This window comes from Primulina huaijiensis, chromosome 15 (assembly GCF_012295235.1).
Source record: "Primulina huaijiensis isolate GDHJ02 chromosome 15, ASM1229523v2, whole genome shotgun sequence".
In the NCBI taxonomy this organism is placed as follows: Eukaryota; Viridiplantae; Streptophyta; class Magnoliopsida; order Lamiales; family Gesneriaceae; genus Primulina; species Primulina huaijiensis.
In genome coordinates this window covers 22,722,769-22,748,916 of record NC_133320.1, presented here as the reverse complement: position 1 = coordinate 22,748,916, position 26,148 = coordinate 22,722,769, and the positions used below count along the sequence as shown (strand labels likewise).

The window sequence follows — 26,148 nt, the reverse complement described above, 5'->3', positions numbered from 1 at the left end:
ATGTTGAATTTTTTTTATCTTGATCGAACTGACATTTCTCATGAATATACATATGTGACATCAAACATACTCCAATAACTATCCAAATTAAAAGGTACTTTCTTGCTAATAAATAAAAGACATTCTATGGTAAATGTGAGTTGCACACACATCTACATTCAGGCTCAACACCTATCTGTTGCGAATATACAATAGTTTTTTATGTCTTTAAACACTTATTTTTCAGCTACACGTGCCCTGAATCAATTTCGAGTCTAGGCGAAACTATTATGGATAACTTTTTCAATATATAATAGTTTTTTTATGTCTTAAACACTTATTTTTCAGATTTGACTTGTGCAATATACATACTAGCGATCATATCCAATTAAAGCTATTATTTAGTGCTATTGTTTAAAAAAAAAAAAGAAAAGAAGAGAGTTTCATTCACCCCAAGGTGGAATTATATTTTGCTCTCGATTAAACTTCAGAATCGGATCCTATGTATACTTGGTACAAATACATACTCAAACTAGGAAATGTAGCAATTGTCGTCTCTAAAGCTCACAAAAACATAAAGAATTACATTTTTATTCATTACTATCCAATTAAATATAAAATGATGCTCCTTTAAACTATGCAAGTAACAAATCATGCTCTTGAGCGACTATACCAAAAAATTGTGAGAACACTATTAATGGACGATGTATGCGGGATCGAAAAATGAAGCTCAGTATTTACAAGGTTATAGGTTAAGAACCTGATTTGAACATAGAGCTGGGAAATCTACGCCGAGCCCTCGTGAATCTTCTCGTTAAGAAGTCGGGTCACCAATCTTTGTTCATCAGTTGAATTCTCGTTGTGTAAAAGTCTGTGTAGTGTATGCAGCTCCTCCAGATTAGCTTTCTTGAAGAGGCAATTCAATATTCTCACAACCCCAGGATGGTTTTTTTCGATTTCTTGATCATTCAAGGGCTCGTACTTCAGGATGAAGGTGCCACTACCTTCTCCGGATTGGGATTGCTGAGGAATCTGCATGAGTGGCCGCGATTTCCAGTAATTTGAACAGACTCGATTTTGGTCCATAGCTTGAATAGCCTGCGCAACAAAATGCACAGGTGTGAGAGGGGCGTGGGTTATAGAAACAATGTCCCGGAGAAGCTATATTCTACACTCTCAATCATATGAACTGACTGCGTTCAAAGCAATGCCCGACCAATTATCTCAAAGACCGGGCAGTTGCTATCTGAAGATTGAAGAGTATGGATTTGAGTCATATCAAGTATGCGAATATAAAGAAAAAGGAAAATTAGTACGCTCAAGGTAATAGAGCCTTAATTTGATTTAACTCCAATATTTATTCAAGTTAGACGAAACACCAAAAATTGAGAGGAAAAAAGGTACTGGTTCAAAGCTCTTGCCTGCACAATTGGTGGTGAAGAGAAGCCAAACATCTCCATGCCATCCAAACTCCCAGGAGGCTGCAAAGGAGGGAGGTTCTGTCTTCCTAACTTATGTTGCTTCGTGATCTCGTGATTGACTCTTTCCCGAACCATTTCCCAGCATCTGGCAGCCGAGACATGAACAAATATTTCACTAGGACAGCGCTCCAAAGAAACCTAGAAGAAATATAGTAAAGTTCATAGTGAAATCAGTCATGAAACAAGTAGGAAAGGGAACAACATCAGCTAACTACGATAAAATCTCAAAAGAAGTCTGAAATCATTAATTCGATAAAAAAGAGGAAGCATACACTTTTTCCCAGTCAATGGTCAAACAACTTCTATGTATTTATATTTGTACCATGCATAAATGCATATGAATGTTTCAATCAAGAAAAATCTTGTACCATAAATAGAGGCCCATCCCGTCCAGCATCCAGAATTTCAGAGACATAATAGCACATATTAGATGGATCTAGTACATCTATATACCGCACGCGACTTCTAAATCCTGCATTCAATAAAAAAACTCATTCAATACCATATCAACAAAATCCTAAGCAGAGAATATAAGTTTGACGGATGATTGGTACACATCTGACCATTAGGATAAATGGCCCGACAATCACACCACTGCTTTCCAGCATGCACAGATCCAAATTTCAAAGGTTCAACATTGCAATTAATTCTCCTAACTACTTTCGCAATTCGAGGCCCCTTCTGGCGATAATATCTGTCCAGGTTAATCTGCGAACTAAATGGATTAGTTGACACAGTTGGTAAGTTGTCGCTTGATGTAGAATCCACTTCCAACTCCGATTTTTTATGATTATCTTCATCATTGGATTTTCCCTTGTTATTTTGTGGGTTAAATCCCAAACATGCATTTGCCTCATTACGTTCAGCCGTCTCTTTCTTCACTGATACAAATTTACAAGAATCTGCATCATCGGAGGGCACTTTGAAACAGGGATTGCTCAGTGAATTATCACCAAGATTTGCTTCACCTTCTTTCCGTTCTTCAGCTTTGATACACTCTGAACTAGAGCCATGCTTCACTCTGTCAAGCTTATCAGCAGGACCAACAACAGCTGCTGTTGAGGATGGATTGTTTAAACAGCTCACAGGATCGCAAACTGGTTTCGACACATTTCCTCTATGTTGTTCAGAATCCTCCAAAAAAGTTTCTCTATTGGGTCCTTCTCCCTCAACATCAGTCAGGAGTATAACATCTTTGTGTACATTAGCCAATGACTGCTTCCCCAGAGGTTTCTCTGTAACAACATTTTTCTCAGAAGACGCATTTCGACTACTAACTTGAGAAGGCTGAGGTGATAATATTTTTATTCTGGGAGTTGACTGTAAATTGTTTTTCTTGTGGCATGGAGAATTATGTTTTGATGCCTCATTTTCTGGGGAGGACAAGATTGATGATGGCTTTACACTTTCCAGTGCCAATACCACCTCAGATGGCTTTTCCTTCTGGTAAGAGTTTGTGCTGCCAATGAATTTCATTACGTTCAAACTTCTTCCGTCCATTTGTTCTATAGAAGATAATGTAGTGGGTAGGGAACTCGTCTCTTTTGGAGCTTCTTGAGAGGTATTATGCGATGACGATTGGCCGACAACCCCAGAACTTTGCAGATTGTCTTTTGAGACATAAGAACTTAGGGCAAGTCCGAGATCAAGCCTTGCCCATCTATATATTGCACTTAATTTCCCCTCCAAAGCTTCAACCAATAAGTTCAATTCACCAATGTCGTAACGAAATAGGAAAAACTTGGCGCCCCATGAACATGAACATAACTGTTTGGCATGGTTCAAGCATGCATATTTATCAGGAGAACAATGGTGACAACCTGCAGCAGACAGGTGTAGGTCAAAAAGGCATATACTGCACTCCCTCTCACTATTAGCATCAAATGAGCTTTCCATCTTCAACGCCTGTGAGGACTTGCAAAGGAAATCCCTTCGCAGCCGCTCCATCTCAACCCGAGCCTACATTAAAGTACAATTCAAAAACTCTTCCAGTTAGTCTAAGAAGAAAAGCACATGTACATAATGTATTAAAATGAATAACTTTGGCAGTTAATAATAAAATAATACAGATACGAGACTATATTAAAGTACATTCAAAAACTCTTCCAGTTAGTCTAAGAACAAAAGCACATGTACATAATGTATTAAAATGAATAACTTTGGCAGTTAATAATATAATAATACAGATACTCAAGAGCATGAATCATAAAAGTAATATAGGTTTCTCTTTTGTCCTGCCGTTAGATGTCCCAAGATTCACGTGAAAAATCATCAATGCATTCTAAAAGCGGTTTCAAGCTAAATATTGTATTATCACTTGATTTCACATCAAACATGCATGTTAAAAAAAAAATCACGGGTCCATAAATACCTTGAGTGCTTTTGATAATATCCCATCTTTTCCACAAACATCCTTCCACCTTAAATTGTTTCGAGTGTACTTTCTCAATAAGTTGTACTCCCAATTTGCCTTCACAGCTTCTCTAGCTGCGCCAAGCAATAGCTTATCATGTGAAATGGTAGATTTTCTACCTTGCTCGCAATAAAGCTCAATAGCATTCTGCCCATGTGGCAACCAGTCAACAGGAGCAACATTAACAGCTTCAGCACAGTTAAAACCACAGTTGAACCCAGCATGATACGCTCGAGGGAATGTTAGGATAAACTCTCCTTGATTCTGTACGCACCGATAAACGGGCACTCCTTCAGACTTGAGGATTGACGGGGAAAGTTGGGTGACCTGCATATGATTCATTGTCAGGGGGTGAACTTTGAATCTCGGTATCAATCCAACTCAACATAAATATCAAGCTCGTTCCATTTTCTTACTTCAGATACAATTTTTTATATCCAAGAACGCCACCATCTAAATAGCAAGATCGCTTCATTTTCTTACTTCAGATATACCTTTTCACATCCAAGAACCCCACCATCATGGTTGACTATCAAGAAAAAGAAAAACTTGAAAGTTGGCTGTACATTTTTTTTCATTTTTACTTTTGGAAATGCCTATTAATTTGCCTAATGCTTCAATTACAAATAGGAAAATGTCTTCACATTTTCTTCTACCAAACTGGATTAACCAACGAGAAAATTTTATAACTTAAAAGTCTGTCCTAACGGCTGTACCTGGTGAAACAGCAAAATCATCATACGAATGCAAAATTTGGTGGCTAGAAAAATTCATAGCCATGGAACAGAAGAATGAATTCAGTACCCTCAAGGCAAAACAATGATAAGCGTAATTTTTATAGTGAGAAATTTAAGGGTGGTGAAAAAGTTTAAATTGCTGGACTGATCAATTGATGGTTCAAATTTTGATTCACCATCATCTGTAGTATGGACGTGTAGGTTTGTGCAAATGTGGATATGTATTTGTCTGGGTCATGCATGTATCGCGAAGACATGAAATCCTGATATTTAACATACTCACTTCCACATGTATTCAAATGTGTGAGCGTGTGCATACAGTCAAGCATAGATTTAATATATATAAGCTCAAATATATTTTTAGTTCAGGACTTCAGTCTTTAAGTAAGATATCCAATTCCTGGTTATCAGTTGTTTTTATCCTTTTAATGGGCAATTATATTGTATTTTATAAAAAAAAGCCTTCAAAATTTGCTAAATGTATCAGTTCGATAAACTGATCTAACTGCTGTCGCTCCATCTGTAGGTAGCAACTTATGCTATCAAAGAGCTACTACTTGCTCAAGGAAAATCTAGAGTGTGCGTATTTATTTTTTCTGAAGAAATATCTTATAGATTATACAAAGCCAAGAGAAAGTGCTGAGCAAAAATAAAAATCTGGTTGAGATCTACGAAAACTTTTACCAATAACCAATTCTCCATGGCAAACGAGTTAATTGTGAAAGCAGTGGTGCTTCCCAATAAAAATGCTTGATATGCAAATTTCGTCATTCAAAAGTATCTGAAGCTCAGCATTAGGCAAAGAAAGTTTGATTGAAGTGTTCAACCTACCAACTTATGAAGCAGGTCTGGCTGTTCTTCAAATAGGTCAGGCAGGTGTTTCCTCATTGCTGCCTCCAATTTCACTGCATCTGATCCTGGAACACCATACCACAATTTTGGAGCTCCCCAATGCATGTAATTCAATGAGTATAAGTGGTGATCCTCAACATGCTGTAACCAATTAATATAATGTCAGGGAAAAAACATGAGAATAAGAAGTATTAATAATCATCAAGCAACTTATAACTCGAACTGGGTGATAATATAAATGAGGTTGTCTTGAAATCTAAACAAACATTGATATGTTCTAAAACAACTGTTTATAGCCAAACACACGATACAAGGTCTGAATGAACAATATAAAATAAAGAACCCGGTATCATCCAAATGATCAGTTGTGTAGCTTTATTTATGTGTAGACATTTAGTCTTCATCAAACCGCCATGCAACACTAGAAAAGAAAATATGCTAATGCAAAAGCACCCAAAAAACCTTATTTATGTGAACCTTTAATCATCATAGTTGTATTAAATCTAACTTCAATTCAAAAGAATATTCCCAGTTCAGTAATAAAAAGTATTGGAACCGTGAGTTTGAAGCAACCTTTCCAGGTACAATCAACGATTTAAAAGGAAATTTCAACTTTTCTGAACAAAGTGTGATGAGAGAATTGTTGGTACTTCTTTTGAACATTCATAAATGACCACGAAATCCAACCATCTAGAAATGAGCATATTCAATGATAATATGATATAAACAAATAACGGGCACTATGACCAAGAAAGTTGGGATGATTTATTTCAATACCCAGCAAAATGAAGAAAAACACATTCCAATGTACAGCCAAGGAACCAGAACACCAGATATTTCACTGCTCTCAAACGAAAGAACAGAACCAGGAAGCCTAGGGAAGTTATTCAAGTTCCATCCTGAATTGACATACTTCATGTCAGAAGCAGAACAAACTTGGTGAGAAGTTTTTGGAAATCCACTGCCAAATACTCCTGTTTCCAGATCAGCCCCATAAAGCACCTTTAAAGAAAGAGAAATGGTCATAACAAACAGAAGGAAAGAGAAGCTCAAATGACAAGCAGAAAAATGGCATTATTAATTTACGATAAAAATTGAAATCTTACCTCAATTTCTTCTGTTGGTTTTTCCACCATCCTCCAATATTCTCCCTCAATACTCTCAACTGTAGGCTGCCACTGTTCCTCAAACATATTTATGTTACATTCTGACGCTAAGGTACTGCTATTTTTTCTAAAGTACTGAGCCACAAACTCGTCAGAATACTTTTTAAATTCGTCCATGGTAAACTCGGGACCGTGTTCAAAGCCAAATCTCTCAGCATCTACTCGTTCAACTTCACCTGTAATCTTGACTTCCTCATCATTCTTTCTGTAATCAACTTCATTTTTCATAGATTTCCTTTTTCTTTTCCTCTTGTTATAATTCACTTGGAATATCTTTCTCATAGAATCCCGATTTTGCAGTTTTTCAATCCGCTGAACACGAGTGACAAACTTAGACCTCTCCCACATATTTTTTTCCTTAAGAGGACAAGGAGGTTTCCATGAAGCTGGAGGTACTATACGACAGATCCCATATGTTTCTGCTTTAGAGCGTATACTTGCAATGTATTTTAAAGTATCTTCAAACTCCTGGGGGTAAAATATGAAATTAAATCAACACCGTCACAATATTCTTAAGATCCATAACAAACTTAGTCTCAAACCATGTCAGCATTCAGATTGACATAATTGTCGGGCAATTATCAGTGGAGTAAAAAAAATATGGGTGCATGCAGTGGCCGAGAAAAAAGTACCTCTTCAGAAGGATAAAACACAGGAGCCTCCTGAAGATCAGGCCTATGAGATGCTTCAGGACGCCATTTCGCAATAACCTGTTCCATAATTCACATGAATCATCTTAGCTTTACATACACCCGCTAGTGGCAACAAAACATGCTGCTTGCCGGTTCCCAACATTAGGAAACCCTTTCCATTGTAAATTTGGCTTAGTAAATCAAAGTCCTAAGCCGTGAATAATAAAATTGGTAAATGCAAGCTTCACAACAACAGAATGTTATCATAGTTATGTGCTTTAATACACGTTTTCACAGATGTGCGGACAAGTTCGTCCATCCCAATGCATGCTTTTTAAACTATTCAAAAAGAGACAAATTAGAAGGCTGACCTTTTGGCAGCTGCTACACTTTTCACATCCACGAATAACCCCCTTTGGAAGATGGAGCCCCATGGAAATTGGCTGCAGACGTAAAGAAAAAATATAAATACACTGAACTCAATAATAAAAGAACTAAAAATGCACAAAAAACACAATGAATAATGAGATCAACCTTCTCAGACTCAGATTCATCCCCAGAGTTGTTATCAAACTCGCAGTATTTAATCCAAGGCCTACGCCTAGAGCACTTTGAGGTTTTTAAATCATCATTACAGTTGACCACCATTTGCAATGTCTCGGTTTGTGATTCGGTAGCACAATCAGAGGTCGTGGATAGAGTTACTTGATTATCTTCCGCTCTATTCACAGTGAAGGGTGCAAGTGACTCAAACCCCGGTGGAATTGTTGGTAAATACATATTATCTCCTTTGGCACAAGGTCCAACAAGTTCTGTGGCCATCACCATTGAGAGAATGAAGAAAACAAGAAAAGAAAACAGGTGAAGGAATTACTGTAATCGAAGTAAGTAAAACTATACCCATCCTTATATAAGTAATAAAAAACAGGAAGCGAAATTTACCTAGAAATAAATCATCACTGAACTGAAATTGGAGCCTGCTGAGATGACAAATTGTCCCTAAATGCTAAAGCCAAGTTAGCATGGAACCAAATTAACTCCAAATAAGTAAATTATAGGTGCTCTTCCAGTATTTCTGCTTTTCCAGTATTTCTAATAAGTTTTTCTGCATGATCAGTAACAAGAAGAAAAATTTCAAAATAAAAAAGTATCTAAGACTGGAAAGCAAAACCATAATAGAGAAAGAAAGTACAAACACCGGTGGTTCCATATGCTAAACGAATCAAAATTTCACTCTGAAAGCTGTAAGTTCTGAATGTGTTAAAAACCAGGAAGCAGAAGACAAATTTTCAAGATATTTGCTCATTTTCCTCTTTTTTGCTTTACCCCAGATTCGCTCAAGAAAGCAAATCTTGGCGAATCTATCGAGCTAGAATCGACTCTACGCCAATTCTAAGTCCCGAATACAATCAACAATTTCAACTGGCTCAAATATACCTTTATCTGCTCAATCAGGTCACGTCTTAATTTCGTTTCCAAATGAAGCATAAAAGGTATCAGAATGCCATATATGTTATTAAAGTTTGAGATCTGTGACTTTGTCTATAGCCACATACTTCAAATTTTTATCAGATGGAATTTATGGCTATTTAATTTATATCTCCTAATTTCAGCAACGAGAAATCCCCTCAACAAAACCACAAAAAAAAGTTATATAAAAAAAAACTAATCAAACCATCCGTAAATTCTGATATTTGCTGAGACATAGGGAAAATGCACAAGGATGGGATGGATCTACGAAAGGAAAATAATAAACTTACATATGATTCATGGATTCAAATCCACTTCTAGCAAAATCTGCCGAGACTTGAAATCCCTCAACCCACAAATCCCAGAAACAAAATATACTCAGGAAAATAGCAAAAGATGCTAGTGTATCCGGATTTGACAGATCTAACCCTAACCCAGTTCAACCCATAGAAAGCTTAATCCAGACACAAATTATCATCCTCTTAGATATTCTTTCTAAACAAAATTAATTTGCAAACAGCAGAAAACCCCCATTATTGGTACTTCGAAGATTCTATTTATGGATTCAAATCGAGATAAACCTCACAATATCCAAATATCTCCATACATGGTCTTGATAAACTACAAAAAAAAAAATCCAAGCACACAATATCGTGACTTCTTAATCTCCAGATCCTAAAGAAAGCATTGAAAGTATTTTAACTCTATCCCCTAACAAAACTATAATTATAATTTCTTTAACAACAAAACCCTAATTACGAGAAAACTCATAGACCATGTACACCTGTGAGATAAAAACCCTTTTTCTTCCCCACTTTTTGTATTGAATATTTCTTCACATGGAGAAAAAAGTATTATTTTCATCCGAGAACAAAAATCAAACATGTTAGGTCAAATTATCACCTTAATGGAAATTTTGATTTTTAAGATATAGTAATTACCATTATCAAATTATTATATCAATATATAATGTTGAATGGACTAATATTAATCTGGGAAATTGATCGAAGTATTTTGACTTACCAGGTGGGATGGTGGTGGGAAGTGGTGCGGGTCATTTTTTCCTTATAAGAAAAGTGGAGTGACGCGTGAGGACTGCTTCCTTTTGTTTGTTTCGATTTAGATATCAGGATTCGGTGTTTTGTGGTGTGGTGTGGTGGGGTTCGGTTCGGTTCGGTGCGGTTTGGGTTCGAAAATTTTTTAATATCTATGTTATAGATATTATAATTGAACGAATATTTTATAGTTCTCGATATCCTAAAAATGATTTAAGAGTGAAACCTAAAGATTGAGTTTCGATTCAAACAAAAACTTGAAAAAATGTGTAGAGTGATTGTTTATATTTTGGTCATATGGTGTTTCAGTTGTATTTTTTAAAAATTTTAGAAACCCGTGGCCACTATTTTTTTGTACATTCTAGGTAAATCTAAATAGTCAATGTATTAGTTTGCAAAACACGCAGACCAGGCAAATCACATCGAACAAGCTTTGTGTTATAGAGTCAAACTGGGAAGGCAAATAGAAGGAAAAATTGAACACATGACATCTTGATATGTGTACGTCATACTCTACCATCTCAATTATCTATATATTTTTTGCTCATCAGATGTTATGCTGATCGAGGGTGTTTCAGTGTTAATTATCTATGATACTCACGGGAAATTTAAGGCCTGATTCCAACAAGTGTCACTAGTCCAGACGCATGTTTCGAAATTACCCTGAGCCTGAAATCACGAATAAGACCGTTAGAAGGAGGCCGGGAGGGTGTCCCGACATAGCCCCTCTGACGCTCAAGTCAGAGACTGAGGATATAAGTGAATAGCAACTAAGGGTGCTACTGAAAACAATATAGTGAATATGAATCAACTGAACACTCAAACCTGATATTTATAGGAAAATACATGGGTCTGTCATGGACCTGCCTTCCATCTGAGTTAAGGATGGGCCAGAGATAGCAGGCTCATCCATAGGATATCAATCTAATTTATATTTACATACGTTTTATTTATGTTCTTGTTTCCACCTCTTTTTATCATCGTTGACATATTTGAAATCTTGGTCCAAAAATACATCTTTCCTCCCATGATATCCATGGAAAACAATGTATTTATTTGTCAGGGTATCTTGGACATTTCGTTGAAATCAAACATTTTATAATAAAAATTAACACAATATCATTTATCATCTACCATCTTTATATTTTGGATCCTAATAAATTATCTTTCTCCATATATGGTTAATATATCATATCATTCAGTTCAAACGTATATACATGATATGTGTATATATGATATATTGTCAAAATGTTGTAGTGACGATAAAAATATTGGTTAGATTATGAATGTTACAATAAATTCTAACAAATCTTGTAAATTCTAAATATAGAAGTAAATAAATATTTATAAATCGAGCTAACTTTTTTATACAACATTTAATTTTCTACCTAATAAGATCGAACTAAAAATCAAGCTGACCAAAGACTCGAGCCAGAATTTCCAGTGTCAGCGGCTCAAGTTCCACGCCTCCCACCCCTAAATTAGGAATGGAAAAAAATCAAGTTGGCAGAAATTTACGGGTTGGCCTTGACTTTTTTTATTTTTATTTTATATATATAGAACTCTATTTCATTTAGTTTTAAAATTTTGAAATAGAATTTTATTTAATTAGTTTATTGCATTAAATAAATGGTAGATGAGAGTGAGACAAGTAGACAACAACTTATTTTGCCTGCTGCTCTAAAAATAAATTGTGAATTTAATATGAAGTTTGTAAATCTGGTCTATATCACATGTGCAAATATAATACCATTTCTCTTCTATTTTTGTATCGTTTAAATTTAAATTTGTTTCTTATATCAAATTTGTTTTAATAAATATCATATTTTAGCAAATAATTTATTAGAAAATTTAATTAAAATCCTTATAGATTTATATAATTTTTTATGAAACGACGAAGATTTGATCTTATATAATTTTCGAAAACTCGAGTTTGAATGATCTTATTCTACATCTCTATTTTTTTAAACCGCATATTTTAATTAACAAGGTATTCGTCAGATTTATTTTCTAATATATTAGATTTTTTGTAGTATATTTAACATCATAAATAAATTATTAAATGTGCGTAATGATATTAAAAAGTTTTTATTTTGTTTGATACAATGGGGTTGGGATTTACCTACGTAATATAACTAAACATTACACGCAATATATGAGATTTAATCTCGTAGTAAATTTTATTTTTCAAAAAAAAAAAAAAAACTTAAGTAGGAACACTTTTGTCGTGAAAAATAACATATATCGAAAATATGTTATTTTTCACGCAATATATGAGATTTAATCTCGTAGTAAATTTTATTTTTCAAAAAAAAAAAAAAACTTAAGTAGGAAAACTCAGTGGATTGTAACTTTTGTCGTGAAAAAGAATGTTATCTCGAAGAAAATCTTTCAACTCTCGAGACATATGAATCGTAAAACTTAACAAAGAGCAAAATGAATATTTAAGATAACATATATCGAAAATATGAATGAGGGATATCGTTTTCGGCTTTGAATATGTGGAGCTATTTTTGGAAGTGACGTCTTCAATTTCTATCTTTAATGATTTTAAGATTTATGATATGATAGTTATAATACCCAATTTAATTTCTTCAATGATTAACATCATCAGTTGCTGAACCATAAATATGGTTTTGTACGAGTTAGAATTTTAAACTCTAAAATCTTTTAATATTTTAAATTGATCTACCCGAGCTAATATCATATTATTCTAAAATTATACAAAATTTACATATAAATTTTAAAAAAAATTGGGCCGCCACTTAACATAATCTAAAATATGTTATCACACATCAACAACAATAAGTTATTTGTGAGTAATACTAGGCATAGTTTGGTACACATGATAGGATAAACATGTGATATATAATATAAGGATAAGTTAATGATTAAATAAGATACATGATACTATATTTAATGTTTGGTATGATTTTAATAAGAGTGATTAAATTTATATATAAGATTGTAATGGCAAAATTAACCTTATCATAATAAATTTTATAATTTCAAAGTTGTTGTTTGAGTTCATATTTCTTATATTTTCATACGCCGACAGTGATTGCATGATTTATTTATTTTTAATTTTTATCTAATTTTATATATTATATAAATATGATAATTGAGCCATTGATTTTGTGAGTCAAGTCAAATATCAATTTTTAAGGTTAATCGAGTGATACTAATAATTTTATTGAGATTTATAAAAATCATTTATATAATTATCTCGAGTTTATTTATATAATTATCATATTATATAATATATAAAAATAAATAAAAATATTTATTTGATTTTAATTTTATATTAAGGTCGAAAAGCATGTGCTTTTTACAAGAGAAAACTTTAAATATTTATAAAAATCATTTATATAATTATCTCGAGTTCAAAACACCATTATTTCGATAATATACAAAAATATTTAAAAATATTTGATAGGGTTTAGAATTTTTTATATATTGAAGGCAATTAATTCATTTGTGGTGTTTTTTATTATTAAATTAAAATTATCACTTCTTATAAAAGGGATATTTTATCCTTGTATAAAATTATTTATCACAGGCCCACTATATTATCATGTGTTTTCTAAAAATGTACCAAACGTGGGATAAGGAAGATTATTTATCAATCTCTCTCTTATCCAATGTACCAAACTATACCTTACTATTTGTCAATTTATATGATCATTTGATAGAAACATAATAATAATATCTTGGACTTTCTAAAAATGTACCAAACGTGGGATAAAAAAGATTATTTATCAATCTCTCTCTTATCCAATGTACCAAAATATACCTTACTATTTATCAATTTATATGAACATTTGATAGAAACATAATAATTACATCATCGTAAAATCTTTGTGTTATTGTTATCCTCTGAGATGCTCGGTATATTTGTAAACTTAACTTTTTAACTATTTTAATGAAATTATTATTTCATTAAAAAATATTATGTAAAAATTTTCGTAAGTTTCAACATGAATTTATGAATATTAATATTATTTAAAAAATATAGTATCATAATGTTCTTCAACCCCATAATCCATAAGTAGTGTTAATATCCAAAAGAAAAAAAAAATATTCATGGGTAGCTAGAAACTTCTTCCTCAACAGATAAAATAAAACTTTTATCCTTGCTAGTATGGTTCACATTGGAGCTGACGAAGGCACTTCCGTCACCAAAAACCCATCAACATAATTGTATTTCTATTTAATCCATACCAATTTTTTTATGCGGTCACTAATTCACTGTTACGTATTTTTCGTTCGTAAGCGTACGATTGTCAAGTTTTAATATATGAGAGTAAATTATCGTTTTCACGAGAAGTGTCTTAATAAACGTGGAGTGTATTAATAAACGTATACCAGATCTTGTAATTAGAATAGTCACAACTTTATTCAGAAGAATCAATAAAAAGTTTGGTTCACTGAAAATGAATCAATTGCAAATATATATTAATTTAATCAACGAATTGAGAAAATATCTAGAGGAGTGATTTCACTTAGTTTTCACGATATTTATTCCCGGTTGCATTTATATTCACGAATTCCAATCATTTAATGACCAATAACACTTAATTATTTTATTCCTCATTTTCCAAGTGACGAATAATTTGTATCATTCAAGATTCGATTCAAACATTCGTAATAAGAATATAAGTTTAAATGATAATGCAAATGATGATCTTACATAGGTCTCGCTAAAGTTATACGCCTTCCGAACGATATAAACATTCAATGATGTGTCTCTAATGATCTATAATTCTAGTCCTTCTCACGTGATGTAGAATTAATCAGACAATAAACAATTTATGGTCAGTAAATTGCAAGCGATTAAAAACAAAGAAACACAATTAAACCAAAATGAATTCAATCACATAAACAACCGAGTCAAATTATCGTACCAACGAAACTACATCATCATCTAGAACGAAAAAATAGTTCATAGCGGAATGTAAACAAAACTTGTTCGAAGGTTAGACATTGCAACACAAGAAATTAAAGGCGAAATATTAGATGACAAATCAGAAGTGATGCCTCTGTCCCCAGATTCTTCGTTATTCGTCTTCGTGATTGATCTTTGTGCTACGATTCTTCGTCCTAGTGTTTTATCTCGTTTCTCGCTTTCTTTTCCTCCAAAACGGCTGTGTGTCTGTTGTAGGTTTATTTCCTTTTCTTTTATACACGATCAACAGCCCTAAGTCTGTTTCCGCATGCATCTTGCGCAAGGTTGCGCGTGTTCTAGCGCGGCCACGTGCGCCCTTTTGGCGTGCTTCTCTGCACTCTTTTGTTAGTCTTGTATCAATGTGGCTCTAGTTCATCAACCGTTCGTCATAAAAAAATGCCCCTAATCGTTATCAGTGGTTTATCTCCTGCACGACATAAAAGCAACAAAAACCAAGCATAATTATGTCCGAGACTAACATAATTCAAATGGATTCTCGTATAAAATACGTGCAATTCTTGCACTTATCATTCACACACACAAATTTTTTTTTATGTACTATATAAGTACACATGTGTTTTTCGGATAAATTCGATTAAAAAACTGAAAATCTCTAACTATTTTATGATATTCGAGTATTAACTGATTTAGATCCGGTATAAAAGATAAATTTTTTAGTATAAAATTGAAATAATTATATTAATATAAACACGAGTTACAATGGTTTGTGTATTCAAATATCATATATTAATATTATATTTGAAAAAATTGATATTGAAATATCATATATTATTACAATATTTTTAATATTTTGTACCGATTTTCATCCCGAAAAACATGAGCATTAATACAAATACTTGTCATACATGTGTGGGTATTAAAAAATCATATATTAGTATTAGATCCGAAACATTATGTACTCGAATATCATATAATTTTACCATATTTTCATTGTCATTGTACCAATTTCTTTTTCAGAAAAACGTGTCATTAATATCGATATTTTTTAGATATGTTCGAGTACTAAAAAAAATTATATATTAGTGTAAGATTTGAAACATTTTGTACTTAACCATCATATAGTAGTACTATATTTTCAATATTTTGTACTGAATTTTATCAGAGAAAACAATTTGTACCAATGAATGCATAAACATTTTTTTTGTGTGAATTAGGGATTGCAAATAAAAAAAATGTTCTGACAGATACTTGACACAAAATACAACTATGTTGTCGAGAATTTATTGATTATTTACACAACGAATTAATGTTTACTCGAAAAATTAGTTGTATATATGAGTTTGAAAGATATTCAACTCTTGTGCTGGTCTTTGGGGTGATATCAGCAGTCGAACCCATTGTAATATTTGAACTTCTTTACGGATCATCCGATATTGTAAATTTTACGTTCTAGTTATTTATTTACATATACTATGATGAAATAAATGTCTTACATTAGTTGAATTTAAAAATTATATATGTAAAATTGGATGACGTTCGGTCTAACTTTTGGGATGAATCATAAAAGATTTAATTGAAAATAGAGTAGGTCTCTTGTGAGACTGTCTCATGAATTTTGACCAGTCAGACGGGTTAACTCTACCGATATTCACAATAAAAAGTAATACTTTTTCATAGATGATCCAAATAAAAGATCTGTCTCACAAAATACGATCCGTAAGACCGTTTCACACAAATTTTAACCTCGAAAATGTACCCTATTTATTTGACCTAACTCCTCGTCTCCGCTCCTAGAAAATGGCAGCTATCATATTGGATTAAACCTGAGCTCTCCGGTTTCCTGAAATTCAAAGTTATTTTCTAGTATCAGACCGAATCGATCAATTTTAATCGTGGAAATGGAATCGTCAGGCAAGAAAAAGTCATCTACGTCTCCGAATACGCTGGCGCCGGGCTTTCGATTCCATCCGACGGATGAAGAATTGGTACGGTATTATTTGAGGCGGAAAGTCTGCGGTAAAACTTTTCAATCGGACGCGATTGCTGAGATCGATATTTACAGGACCGAGCCTTGGGATCTTCCAAGTACTGCCCTTTAGAAACCCTTGATTGCGTGGATGGGCTGATTTTCGTTTTATTATTTGCGATGTTTTTTGCTTTACATGTTATTTTTTTGGGGTGGAGTAACTTGGTTGATCATGAACACTTCTTTCTTTGTGTAGGCGATCCGATGAAGTAAGGGTTTTCTGTGGATTTGCTGTCCACCGATTTTTAGAGTTTAATGCAGTGACAATGGATTATTCAGTTTGTTAATAGCAAGCGTGGATCGTTCCTCATCAATATTTGTTTTCTGATATTTGACTACGAATTGTTATAGTGATGGAATTTTTTATTTAGATATACAGAGATTCCATTGTTTTATAGAAATTTGTGGGTTTATTTCGCAAGCTTTTGTTTGTGTCCACGTTTAAGCATGCTTTGCTGACGTTGCACAAAAATGTTCTTCAACTAAAAAATAAAATGATTATTTTTTAGAATGGAGAAACCAACATTTCTCCGCTCCCAGTGGGTGAATGTCGGACTTAGCTATTCTGAATTTATCCATGCTTTGTGTATGAATTCTTCGAGTTGCATTTTAATCTTATGTTAAAACTTCTATTATCATCTAGATATATAATGAACTTCTCCTTCTCTTATTTTAATATCTACCTAGCTGGTAAGGATGTATTAGCAGATGCATGTGGATATTATGACTGAAATTACTGGATTTAGTTTACGAAAATGGGATACTCGCCATTACAACTCCTTGTTATGGTTATTCATGATTAACCGCCAGCATATTACATCAATAACCAATATGGATTGTTTTTTTCCTCTAGCTTAAGGCTGTTAGTCCTTTCCCCCTGCTATATTATCCAAGTTTGAGATGAACTTGACTGTAACTATTGGCCTGGTTTTTAGGCATGTCAAGGCTGAAGACTAGAGATCTGGAGTGGTATTTCTTCAGTATGCTGGATAGGAAATATGGTAATGGAGCAAGGACAAACAGAGCAACTGAAAAAGGGTACTGGAAAACGACCGGAAAGGACAGGGAAGTTTACCATAGAAAACATATTGTGGGCATGAAGAAAACTCTTGTTTATCATAATGGTCGTGCTCCAAAAGGTCAGAGGAGCAACTGGGTTATGCACGAGTACAGGCTTACTGACCTAGAATTGGAGGGAGCTGGAATATCTCAGGTGGGATAGCTTGATTTCGTTTTAAAATTATATACTAATCCGCAGGACAAGTTTTTTGTTCGACGGAATCTATATGTTAAATATCCCTGAAACCTTAAGAATCATAACTTGGTACTGGTCTTTTGGGAAAAATAATTGATTAGAAAAATTGATTTATGGGTTGTTGGTGCTGTAGCAAGCGAAATTATTAATAGAATTTGGGAAGAAATATATTTTTTTGAATGATAATTTGGATCTTTTTTGAAAAATTAATGATTGTTGTTATGGATAATGCTTACAATTTATTGACCTTTTCACTTGTTAAAAGGACGCATTTGTGCTGTGCCGAGTCTTTCAGAAAAGTGGTTCAGGGCCCAAGAATGGTGAACAGTATGGGGCACCATTTTTGGATGAGGAATGGGAGAATGATGAGTTGGAACCAGTTCCCAAAATGGAGGTTTTGGAGGAAGAGGACTTTGGGGATGATGCATATCTGGACGGGAATTACCTTGAGCAGGTTTGTCCTTGTACCATGATTGTGTTTTCTCAGATTAAAGCCGGTTAATTATGCTTGTCTGGGTGGGAATTACGTGAGACACAATGTTTGCAATCTTTCTGTAATATGTAACTTTGAAAAGGAGAATGACTGGTTTTGCTATTTTAATGCTATTGGGGATTCAGAAGGTTTTCTCGGGGACTTGAAAATAAATTGATAAATAGCATTGTTCAAAGACTTTTAGCAATATATCTTTCCTCAATTTATAGTGAATATTTCCGGGATGGCATTTGCACACCCTTCAAGATATTGAGATAAATGACTTAATATCGACTTAGTAGATATTCCCCCATGATGATGTCCATTTCACAAAAATTATTTGCTAATATTTCTGTTTTCCAGATTCTTGGATCAGATGTTTCATCGGATATTAGTCATCCTCAGTTGAACTTCCAATCTGCTGATGGCAGTCTTGGTGGTGAAACACCAGAATCAGTCAGTGACACCAAAAACACCCAAAAGCTTCTGCATTGTGCTAAACCATGCTATGGACCAGAGCAGTTGGATGATACAAACTTATATGTTCTGCCTATTCCTTATGATATGAACGGAAATTTAGTCAAGCATGAATACATCGGTGAATCCAGCAAATCTGGGAATTCTGAGGATGTGGATTACTTACTTGACGAACCATTTCTGGATTCTACTGATTATCTTCCATTTGGAGATGAAGGTTTCATTGAAGCTAATGATCTCTCCAATCCCGTTGAAGCGAATGCTTCTACTTTCGACATGTTTGAGGAGTACCTTACATACTTTGATGCCAGTGAGAACTATTCTGAGAGATTCGCTCCTGATCCTTCAGCAGTACTTGAAAGTGAGGGTGCTCTTCACACCTCCCTTTGTCAGAAGGTGGTTGTTTATTGTTTTTATTTTATTTTTAATTTGTTATGTTTCCGATGTCACTTGAAATGCATCACTCCAACTCGTTCTTTCATGCCAGGAACCAAATGAAGGAACAAAGCAAGATATTATGCCAAGTGGACAGATTGTTGACGATGGTAATAATTATTCTGCATCTCCATCACATAACCAAGAGTCGGCAAAATATCAATCAGGTACTTAAGAGGACACCTACATTTTGCTTTGTATTTCCCTAGAGCCCTAAAATAGTGCAAATTTTGTTTGTCTAATCTAACTTAGGTTTACCTTCTTCCCCTGCAGATTTTAAGTATCCATTCATCAAACAGGCAAGTCAAATGCTGGGCAACATCCATGCACCACCAGCATTTGCTGAAGAATTCCCTCTAAAGAATGCGACCATGCATTTCAATTCCGTGCCGCAATCTTCCACTTCTGTGCATTTCACTGCTGGCATGATTGAGCTAAGGAATTTGACAGTAGGCAACAATGGAACTTTCCCACCTTCTGGAAAGCATGAGAACCTGAACATTATTCTTTCATTTGGGTTTTCACGTGGTGAAGATGGTTCTGCCAACTTGGAATCTCACGTAAGCATACATCCAGGGAAGACTGTCTCAGCTATCACCAGGGATTTGTTGTATTTCGTCTTTCTGTTTGGCTTAGTTCTCTCCGTGAGCTTTAAACTCAAAGCACGTATATGTGCCAATTAAAGTCTCCGAGCGTTCTACTCTATTTAATTATAAGATTTGCACATTTATTTTATTTTGGGTCGGTGTTGGATGAAAAATAGCTGGTAGGACGTGTAGGGATTTTAGACTTTGAGCAGTCCGCTTGTCTGCGATGGAGAATTCCGTCAAATCTGATCATACTAATGATACTGTTGGGATTTCATTGATGTTATTGTCAGTGGGAGAGATTCTTGCTTTTAACGTGTATAATCGTATGATTTTTCATTTTGATTTGTTTTTCTTTGTTAAAAGTGGCGCGGATGCCGACAATGCCAGGTTTAATGTTTATAATATACCATAAAAATGAACAAATGTGTCGGTTTGTGTTGGAAATTCGCAAATTTTTTCATGGATTCATTTTTTTTTTTTCAATATCGTTTCTGTGGAGGCTATTCATAAAAACTGAGGCAAATTTGCGCCGCTATGCATCGTAACGAATGTGAAACTGAATTAACACATCAGGAAAACTATGTTATTCAATAACAATCAATAATTAAAGTGTGACAAAATAAAATTTACATATTTTATATATCAAGCAAATTATAGACTACAAAGTACAGACATCAGAAGACAGTACCAAGTCGAAAGATACATGAGTACGGGAGGTGCTGCGCATCGAAAGCTGAGGCATAAAAACTCAGCAACGGAAAATGAGTTCAAAACTTGATGAATGGGATCCAAACTACCCCAAATTTTGAATTATATACGTATCTACATCATCTTTTTCTAGTGACTGTAGGAAGCTTGGGAAAATGGGCTATCTATCCTCACAGGCAACTAGCCGACCTTCGGTTTTACATTTCTCCAGGAAGCATCGTGTCTCCAGGAAGATCACACACAGCAATACCCTGAAAAAAAAGACATACATCGATGCAAATTTCCAGGATACGGTACCAAGAATATCAGAACGTTCTCTCTAGTGCTACCAAGCCAAGAATTTAAAAACTTTGTGGAGCGCCAATAGACACGCAAGAACCAAGCTTTTTATGAAGAAATATTGGTGAGAATCTTACTGACAGAATAACAAAAAAATAGGAAAAGTTGAGCGAAATAATTAAATTCCAGGACAATCACCTCTCCGGTGAGATGGGCTACACATTTCTTCTCAGCAAGAAGTTCAGCTTCTGTCTACAAATAACAAAACATACCCGTTGTATATTGAAGAACTAATTTTGTTGTGTGACAAGGGTGTCGGGAGAAAATGTACAGGCATACAAAAATACCTTCTTGATTCGACTCCAAAGGTAGTCATCAAATATTACATCTTTGACCAGTTCATAGTCACCATCTCCCTGAGAACGTAAAAATTAGATTAAATGAAGCAAAACTTCAAGAAAAGAAAATCATATAAAATGATGTGGAAGAAAAAACTTCAGCAAAAACTTACTTTTGATCTGCATGGCATACTGAAAACAATATCCTTTGCTATACGGTAAGGATTTCCGGTAGTATACACCTAAATTTTTTTCCATAGGATTAGGATAGACAATATCAAAGTCCAACCAGCATGAAATTCAATATGATATAGTTATATGTCTCCAATAACGAAGCAACTATACATTTAAAGTCTATTTATAAGCTAAAATGGAATCAGAGAGTATCATCCTCTCAACCGAAAACAAAATAAGTTTTCATTGTAAAGTAAAACTTAAAATGCAATCCCTCTATTTCTTAGATATTGCTTGTGTAATATGCAAGATATACAATATAGAAGCTCGTTTCGAAGCAAATAATAATATCCCCACTAAATGTGGTCTGGAGCATGAGTTAGTGGCTTTATAAAATTGCACTTAATTCTACTGGCGTCTTGGGTTAGTCAATTTTGTACAGTAAGGAGTAAGGACGCATGTTAAATAGTTGGAAGTAGAATCCACTATGTAGAATCTCACTTATGCAGATTGGGATGTAACATATAATTTTATTAAAGCGTTCATGTGTTCATCAGTTTGTTAGTTATGGATTATTTTTATCAACACACTGAAATATGATTCCATAGACTCTAAAGTGATCAAGAATCCAACAACTTACTCCAGATGAGAACCAATCCCCTTCAGGAGTAGGAGTTACAAGAGATCTTATTGCATCTAAAATTGAAACGGCAGTGGATGCAGCCGAGGACCTTCCCCATTTCTGAATGAGTACACCGCCTCTCTGAAAAATCAATTTCAAATCAGACCTGTTATTGCTGTGTTTGAATGCATTTTACCCACCCTTTCATATAAACCTAAGCTTATACATCTAACCTTTTGAACCTTCTCAGTGAATTCTTCTTCCAACCACTTCGTATCTTTAACAACCTCTTTCACAGGCAAACCATCTATTTTAGCATTTAAAAAGTCGGGAACCTGATTCAATATAAAGAATAATTTTGATATAAAAAACGACAAAACCTTAAAACATAACGAGCTTAACGTAAAATCTGATGAATGACCTGCGTTGTTGAGTGGTTTCCCCATATGGTAACATCAGAAACTTTGTCGTAAAAGACTCCTGCCTTCAAGGCGAGCTGTATAAACCATGAAAAAGAATGTCATATTTTGAAAAGTACTACAATTATTCTCATTTGTGACAATACAAAGCATAAAAAATGCATCCCAGCAATATTACATGAAACAAAAGCATCAAGACCGGAGGCCCAGGTTTGGAAAAAAGAGCCCTATCATATTTTCTCGAAGAATGAATATGTTGATAGTTTTTGCGTACCTGCCATTTTGCTCGATTTTCATCTAATCTAGTCAGGGCGTGGAAATTTTTTGCAGGAATATTTGGTGCATTCTTCAAACAAATCAACGCACTTTAAAAAAAAAAGAAAATAACAATAATATTAGTAAAAAATTTAAATAAAATGAAGAACTATGAAACGAGCACACGAGAAATATAAAATTACTTGGTATTACAAGGGTTTCCCACGACAATCACTTTTACATTACGGGATGCGACAGCATTAAGGGCTTTTCCCTGCAATAAAAGGTAAGAATATAAATGTCGCTTGATATGAAATTCAGGAAGTCACTCCAAGAAAATTAATCATCCATAACTGCATGTTGTTATTTCAAGAAAACGGCACCTGTTCAGAAAATATCTGCCCATTTATGTCTAGTAAGGCGGCTCGTTCCATTCCAGGGCCACGAGGCTTCGCTCCAATCAGAAGTGCCCATTCTGCATCTTGGAACACCTCATATGGATCAATGCCGATGCTCACTTCCCTCAACAAAGGAAACAAAGAGTCCTCTAGTTCCATTGCAACTCCTGAAATGTCAAGTAGAGTTCAAACTTTTCAAGTACAGAGCTTGCAAACAAATCTAGCCAAAGCTTAAGGGAATCAAATCTATCATAAATTTAAAGAGGAACCAGCATGATTAATTAAGATCAATCAAATCTGCAACCGAGCTTTTCAGAAGACCCAATTGTTAATATCAGACAGTGCACTTATTGGTAGCAGTGAAGCCATTAATGTAATCGGAATAGGAACACTCATACCTTCAAGAGCTTGGATAGAACGCTGGGATCCCAATAGTTTTAATGCAATTGGTTGATTTGGCCCAAAAACCTCCCCAGAAGCAAGCTGATACACCAATACAAAAAAGTATAAATTTTCTTGGAACTTAAAATTAGAAATTGCAGTCACATGGAAAACCATGCACAATTTGGCCCTCAATTCAATTCGACATGCTGTCACTTGTGAATGATAATGGAGAAGAAACCTCTTACTCTGAAAAGAAGATGATTGGATATCATCCCCGCTGCACCAGAGACAGCGACATTTATCAGTTTCTTCCAAGATTGGGTTTCCTCTTCCTGTGAACAGATAAAGGGCAATAGACCAAGATCACTGCTTGAAATTTAAATGAAAAGGTTTTTTCTCATCCGTTTTTATGACAACAACAAATTTCACTTTTAGTTGGTTCACCACTCAAACACATTTAATGGTGCACAAAGGCATAGGAAGCTTAATAATATGAATGGATCCATGATGGCGTGCTATGAATTTTAGTAAATTTTCTCCCAAAATACATGACAAGAGATAGAAACAAAACATTAACCGGAAAACGAACATTTCATAAAAAGTAAACATTACTATCCAAAGAGTATAATATAGTTTATCGTTTAAACTTTAGAGCTAAACTATTAATATTTTATTTTATGGGGGAAATTTTGGAAAATTCCCAAGCAGTGAAGGCTTCAAGGCCAATCCACTCTCGGAAGGAAAAAATTTCAACTCTCATTAATAAATTTCCTAAAAATACATGCCTCTCCCAAAACGAAATCAAATGTAAAATACTAACAGCTTTGAGATCATAAGTGAGACAAAAGACTCCATAACATTCGGCTTTCTTCTTCGGGTCATCAATCTTCACAGCCACCGGTGCTTGAATTTCACTACAAAATCCATCATAAAAAACAACCAATCACCCAAGACACCACCAATCCAACCAAGAAAACAATACTAACTTTCTTGAAAATACACGTGCACACATAAAAACACGGCAACTTACTTGGAAGTTACGGAGCAGTAAATCTTGGAACCGCGGGATACGGGGGCTGGCCTGAGGTAAAGAGAACGACGATTGTAATGACGACTTAACGCGTAAGAACACTTTAAAGAACTGCAAAGGGCGGGTCTTTTGCATGAAGAAGATGGGTTCAACTCTGCCACCGCCGATATTGAAACTGTGGCCGCAGAGATAGTAGACGGCGGAGTTTCGTTCCACTACTGTTGCTATGCAAGCGGATATATAAGTGTGAAGTTGAAGAATCAGTGTAAAGAAAGAAAGATTAGGACATGAAAGATATAAGGCTAAGGTGACGACACTTGTCAATAAATCTCATCTCTCAAATTTTTCTTTAACCTCATCAAATCAAAATCTTAAAATGGAAAATTAATGAAAATTGTGATTATATTTGAAAATATGCAACCGGAATGCTTTTGTTCGGAACAAACAATAAACTGAAACAATGAAAATAAAAAATAAACGAAAAATTTAATTATATTCTTTAACCATAACGTGTTATTAAAATTAATTATATAAAAAAGAGACATTTCTCAGATAAGCGGGGAAAAAAAAAAGAAAAAAAATCAAATACAAATTTATTCCCATTAATTTAAATATGATATTCAAAATAAGTGAAAATAGTATAAAATGTTTAAAAATGTAAAACACATTTTATTAAGATTTGTAGAATGGTGTAAGATAGACTTACCAATCCTTTTAGGCTGCGTTTGGTTGCAGGATAAAATAAACTAATGATTAGTATGTAAATGATAAAGAAAATGATTGTTGTAGAAATATAATGTATGGTAGTATGTTTGGTAAGATTTTTAAGTATAGGATAATTTTGAAATTTTTGATGAAAGTACAAAATTGCCCTTCCTCTTTTATTTTTCTTCTTCCACTCCGATGGCGACGGCTGTGCGGTGGCGTCTGACGGCGGCTGTGCGGTGGCGTCCGACGAATTTCCGGCAAGGGCGGCGGCAGCGAATTTCCGGCGACGACGGCGAGGTCCGGCGGCGGCGGTCCGGCGAGGTCCAGCGGCGGCGATCCGACAGCCGAGGTGGTTCAATAGCGGTGAAGGAAGAAGGGTAAAATTGAAAAGAGAGTAGGGATAGAGGAGGGATTAATAATCCTTCGGAGGAAGGAAGTATTATTTAATCACACGTAATACCACCTAATCACTTGTAGGAGGGATTGAGTTGGATAAATAAAAATCGTACCAAACGCAAGATAAAGTGTGATAAATTAATCAATCCTACCTAATCCTATCTACCAAATGCAACCTTAGAGGTAGAATTGTCGGTTTTAGCAAAGGATAAGATGGTATCCTTAACCTCATTGTATCGGAAAAAATGTCTGTTTTCTAAAATATAAATTTTTTTGGTCAAAATATAGATTTATATGTGCGTGTGTAAGAAACAAAGGGATACAAGATTCACGTGAAATTTTATTGCTATTTCANACACCTCAACGATGTTGACATAAGTGTACATGATATTCACTCACTATGTCAAAACTCTATATATATATTGTTATGTTAATAGCCATGTAACTAAAAAATGTAGCTATATAAATTTATACTATTGAAATAAAATATT

At 34.3% G+C, this 26,148-nt stretch overlaps 3 protein-coding genes across 6 annotated transcripts; 1 reads left to right on the top strand and 2 right to left on the bottom strand.

Annotated features, from left to right (window-relative positions):
- Nucleotides 1-554: 554 nt before the first annotated feature.
- On the bottom strand, nt 555-9,772 carry LOC140958298 (putative lysine-specific demethylase JMJ16). Of its 4 annotated transcripts, none has more exons than XM_073415697.1 (13): nt 9,754-9,772; nt 8,203-8,365; nt 7,795-8,087; nt 7,632-7,703; nt 7,261-7,338; nt 6,569-7,096; nt 6,240-6,464; nt 5,442-5,603; nt 3,832-4,200; nt 2,024-3,419; nt 1,829-1,932; nt 1,401-1,598; nt 555-1,077 (listed from the first exon to the last, which is right to left on the bottom strand). In XM_073415697.1, exons 3-13 carry the CDS (start codon nt 8,080-8,082, stop codon nt 766-768), a joined length of 3,732 nt encoding a protein of 1,243 aa, XP_073271798.1. In that variant the 5' UTR covers nt 8,083-8,087; nt 8,203-8,365; nt 9,754-9,772; the 3' UTR covers nt 555-765. The 4 variants fall into 4 exon arrangements, with proteins under 4 accessions (XP_073271798.1, XP_073271797.1, XP_073271800.1 ...); XM_073415696.1 differs by lacking the exon at nt 9,754-9,772 and adding an exon at nt 9,021-9,668; XM_073415699.1 differs by lacking the exon at nt 9,754-9,772 and adding an exon at nt 9,021-9,668 and having other exon boundaries at nt 7,795-8,072.
- A 6,671-nt stretch (nt 9,773-16,443) lies between these two features.
- On the top strand, nt 16,444-20,267 carry LOC140960537 (NAC domain-containing protein 53-like). Its single transcript, XM_073418838.1, has 6 exons — nt 16,444-16,776; nt 17,653-17,930; nt 18,238-18,426; nt 18,808-19,317; nt 19,409-19,523; nt 19,630-20,267. The coding sequence occupies exons 1-6, from the start codon at nt 16,590-16,592 to the stop codon at nt 20,037-20,039; spliced, it is 1,689 nt and encodes a 562-aa protein (XP_073274939.1). The 5' UTR covers nt 16,444-16,589; the 3' UTR covers nt 20,040-20,267.
- A 296-nt stretch (nt 20,268-20,563) lies between these two features.
- On the bottom strand, nt 20,564-24,811 carry LOC140960538 (malate dehydrogenase [NADP], chloroplastic). Its single transcript, XM_073418839.1, has 14 exons — nt 24,554-24,811; nt 24,344-24,437; nt 23,769-23,855; nt 23,538-23,622; nt 23,125-23,306; nt 22,945-23,015; nt 22,761-22,851; nt 22,489-22,563; nt 22,301-22,402; nt 22,086-22,208; nt 21,445-21,513; nt 21,281-21,349; nt 21,132-21,185; nt 20,564-20,905 (listed from the first exon to the last, which is right to left on the bottom strand). Exons 3-14 carry the CDS (start codon nt 23,793-23,795, stop codon nt 20,852-20,854), a joined length of 1,002 nt encoding a protein of 333 aa, XP_073274940.1. The 5' UTR covers nt 23,796-23,855; nt 24,344-24,437; nt 24,554-24,811; the 3' UTR covers nt 20,564-20,851.
- Nucleotides 24,812-26,148: the final 1,337 nt, after the last annotated feature.

Bases quoted from the DNA above. Each gene is read 5' to 3' on its own strand.
- LOC140960538 (XM_073418839.1), bottom strand. From the start codon at position 23,795: ATGATATCCAATCATCTTCTTTTCAGA. The intron at 23,307-23,537 runs GTATGAGTGTTC...TTGACATTTCAG, and splicing joins TTCTATCCAAGCTCTTGAAG to GAGTTGCAATGGAACTAGAG. The intron at 21,514-22,085 runs GTAAGTTGTTGG...AAAAAAATTTAG, and splicing joins GGGATTGGTTCTCATCTGGA to GTGTATACTACCGGAAATCC.
- LOC140960537 (XM_073418838.1), top strand. From the start codon at position 16,590: ATGGAATCGTCAGGCAAGAAAAAGTCATCTACGTCTCCGAATACGCTG. The intron at 17,931-18,237 runs GTGGGATAGCTT...ACTTGTTAAAAG, and splicing joins AGGGAGCTGGAATATCTCAG to GACGCATTTGTGCTGTGCCG. The intron at 18,427-18,807 runs GTTTGTCCTTGT...TCTGTTTTCCAG, and splicing joins ACGGGAATTACCTTGAGCAG to ATTCTTGGATCAGATGTTTC.
- LOC140958298 (XM_073415697.1), bottom strand. From the start codon at position 8,082: ATGGCCACAGAACTTGTTGGACCTTGTGCCAAAGGAGATAATATGTAT. The intron at 3,420-3,831 runs GTATTTATGGAC...ACTTTAATGTAG, and splicing joins TATTATCAAAAGCACTCAAG to GCTCGGGTTGAGATGGAGCG. The intron at 1,078-1,400 runs GCAAGAGCTTTG...TTTGTTGCGCAG, and splicing joins CTTCACCACCAATTGTGCAG to GCTATTCAAGCTATGGACCA.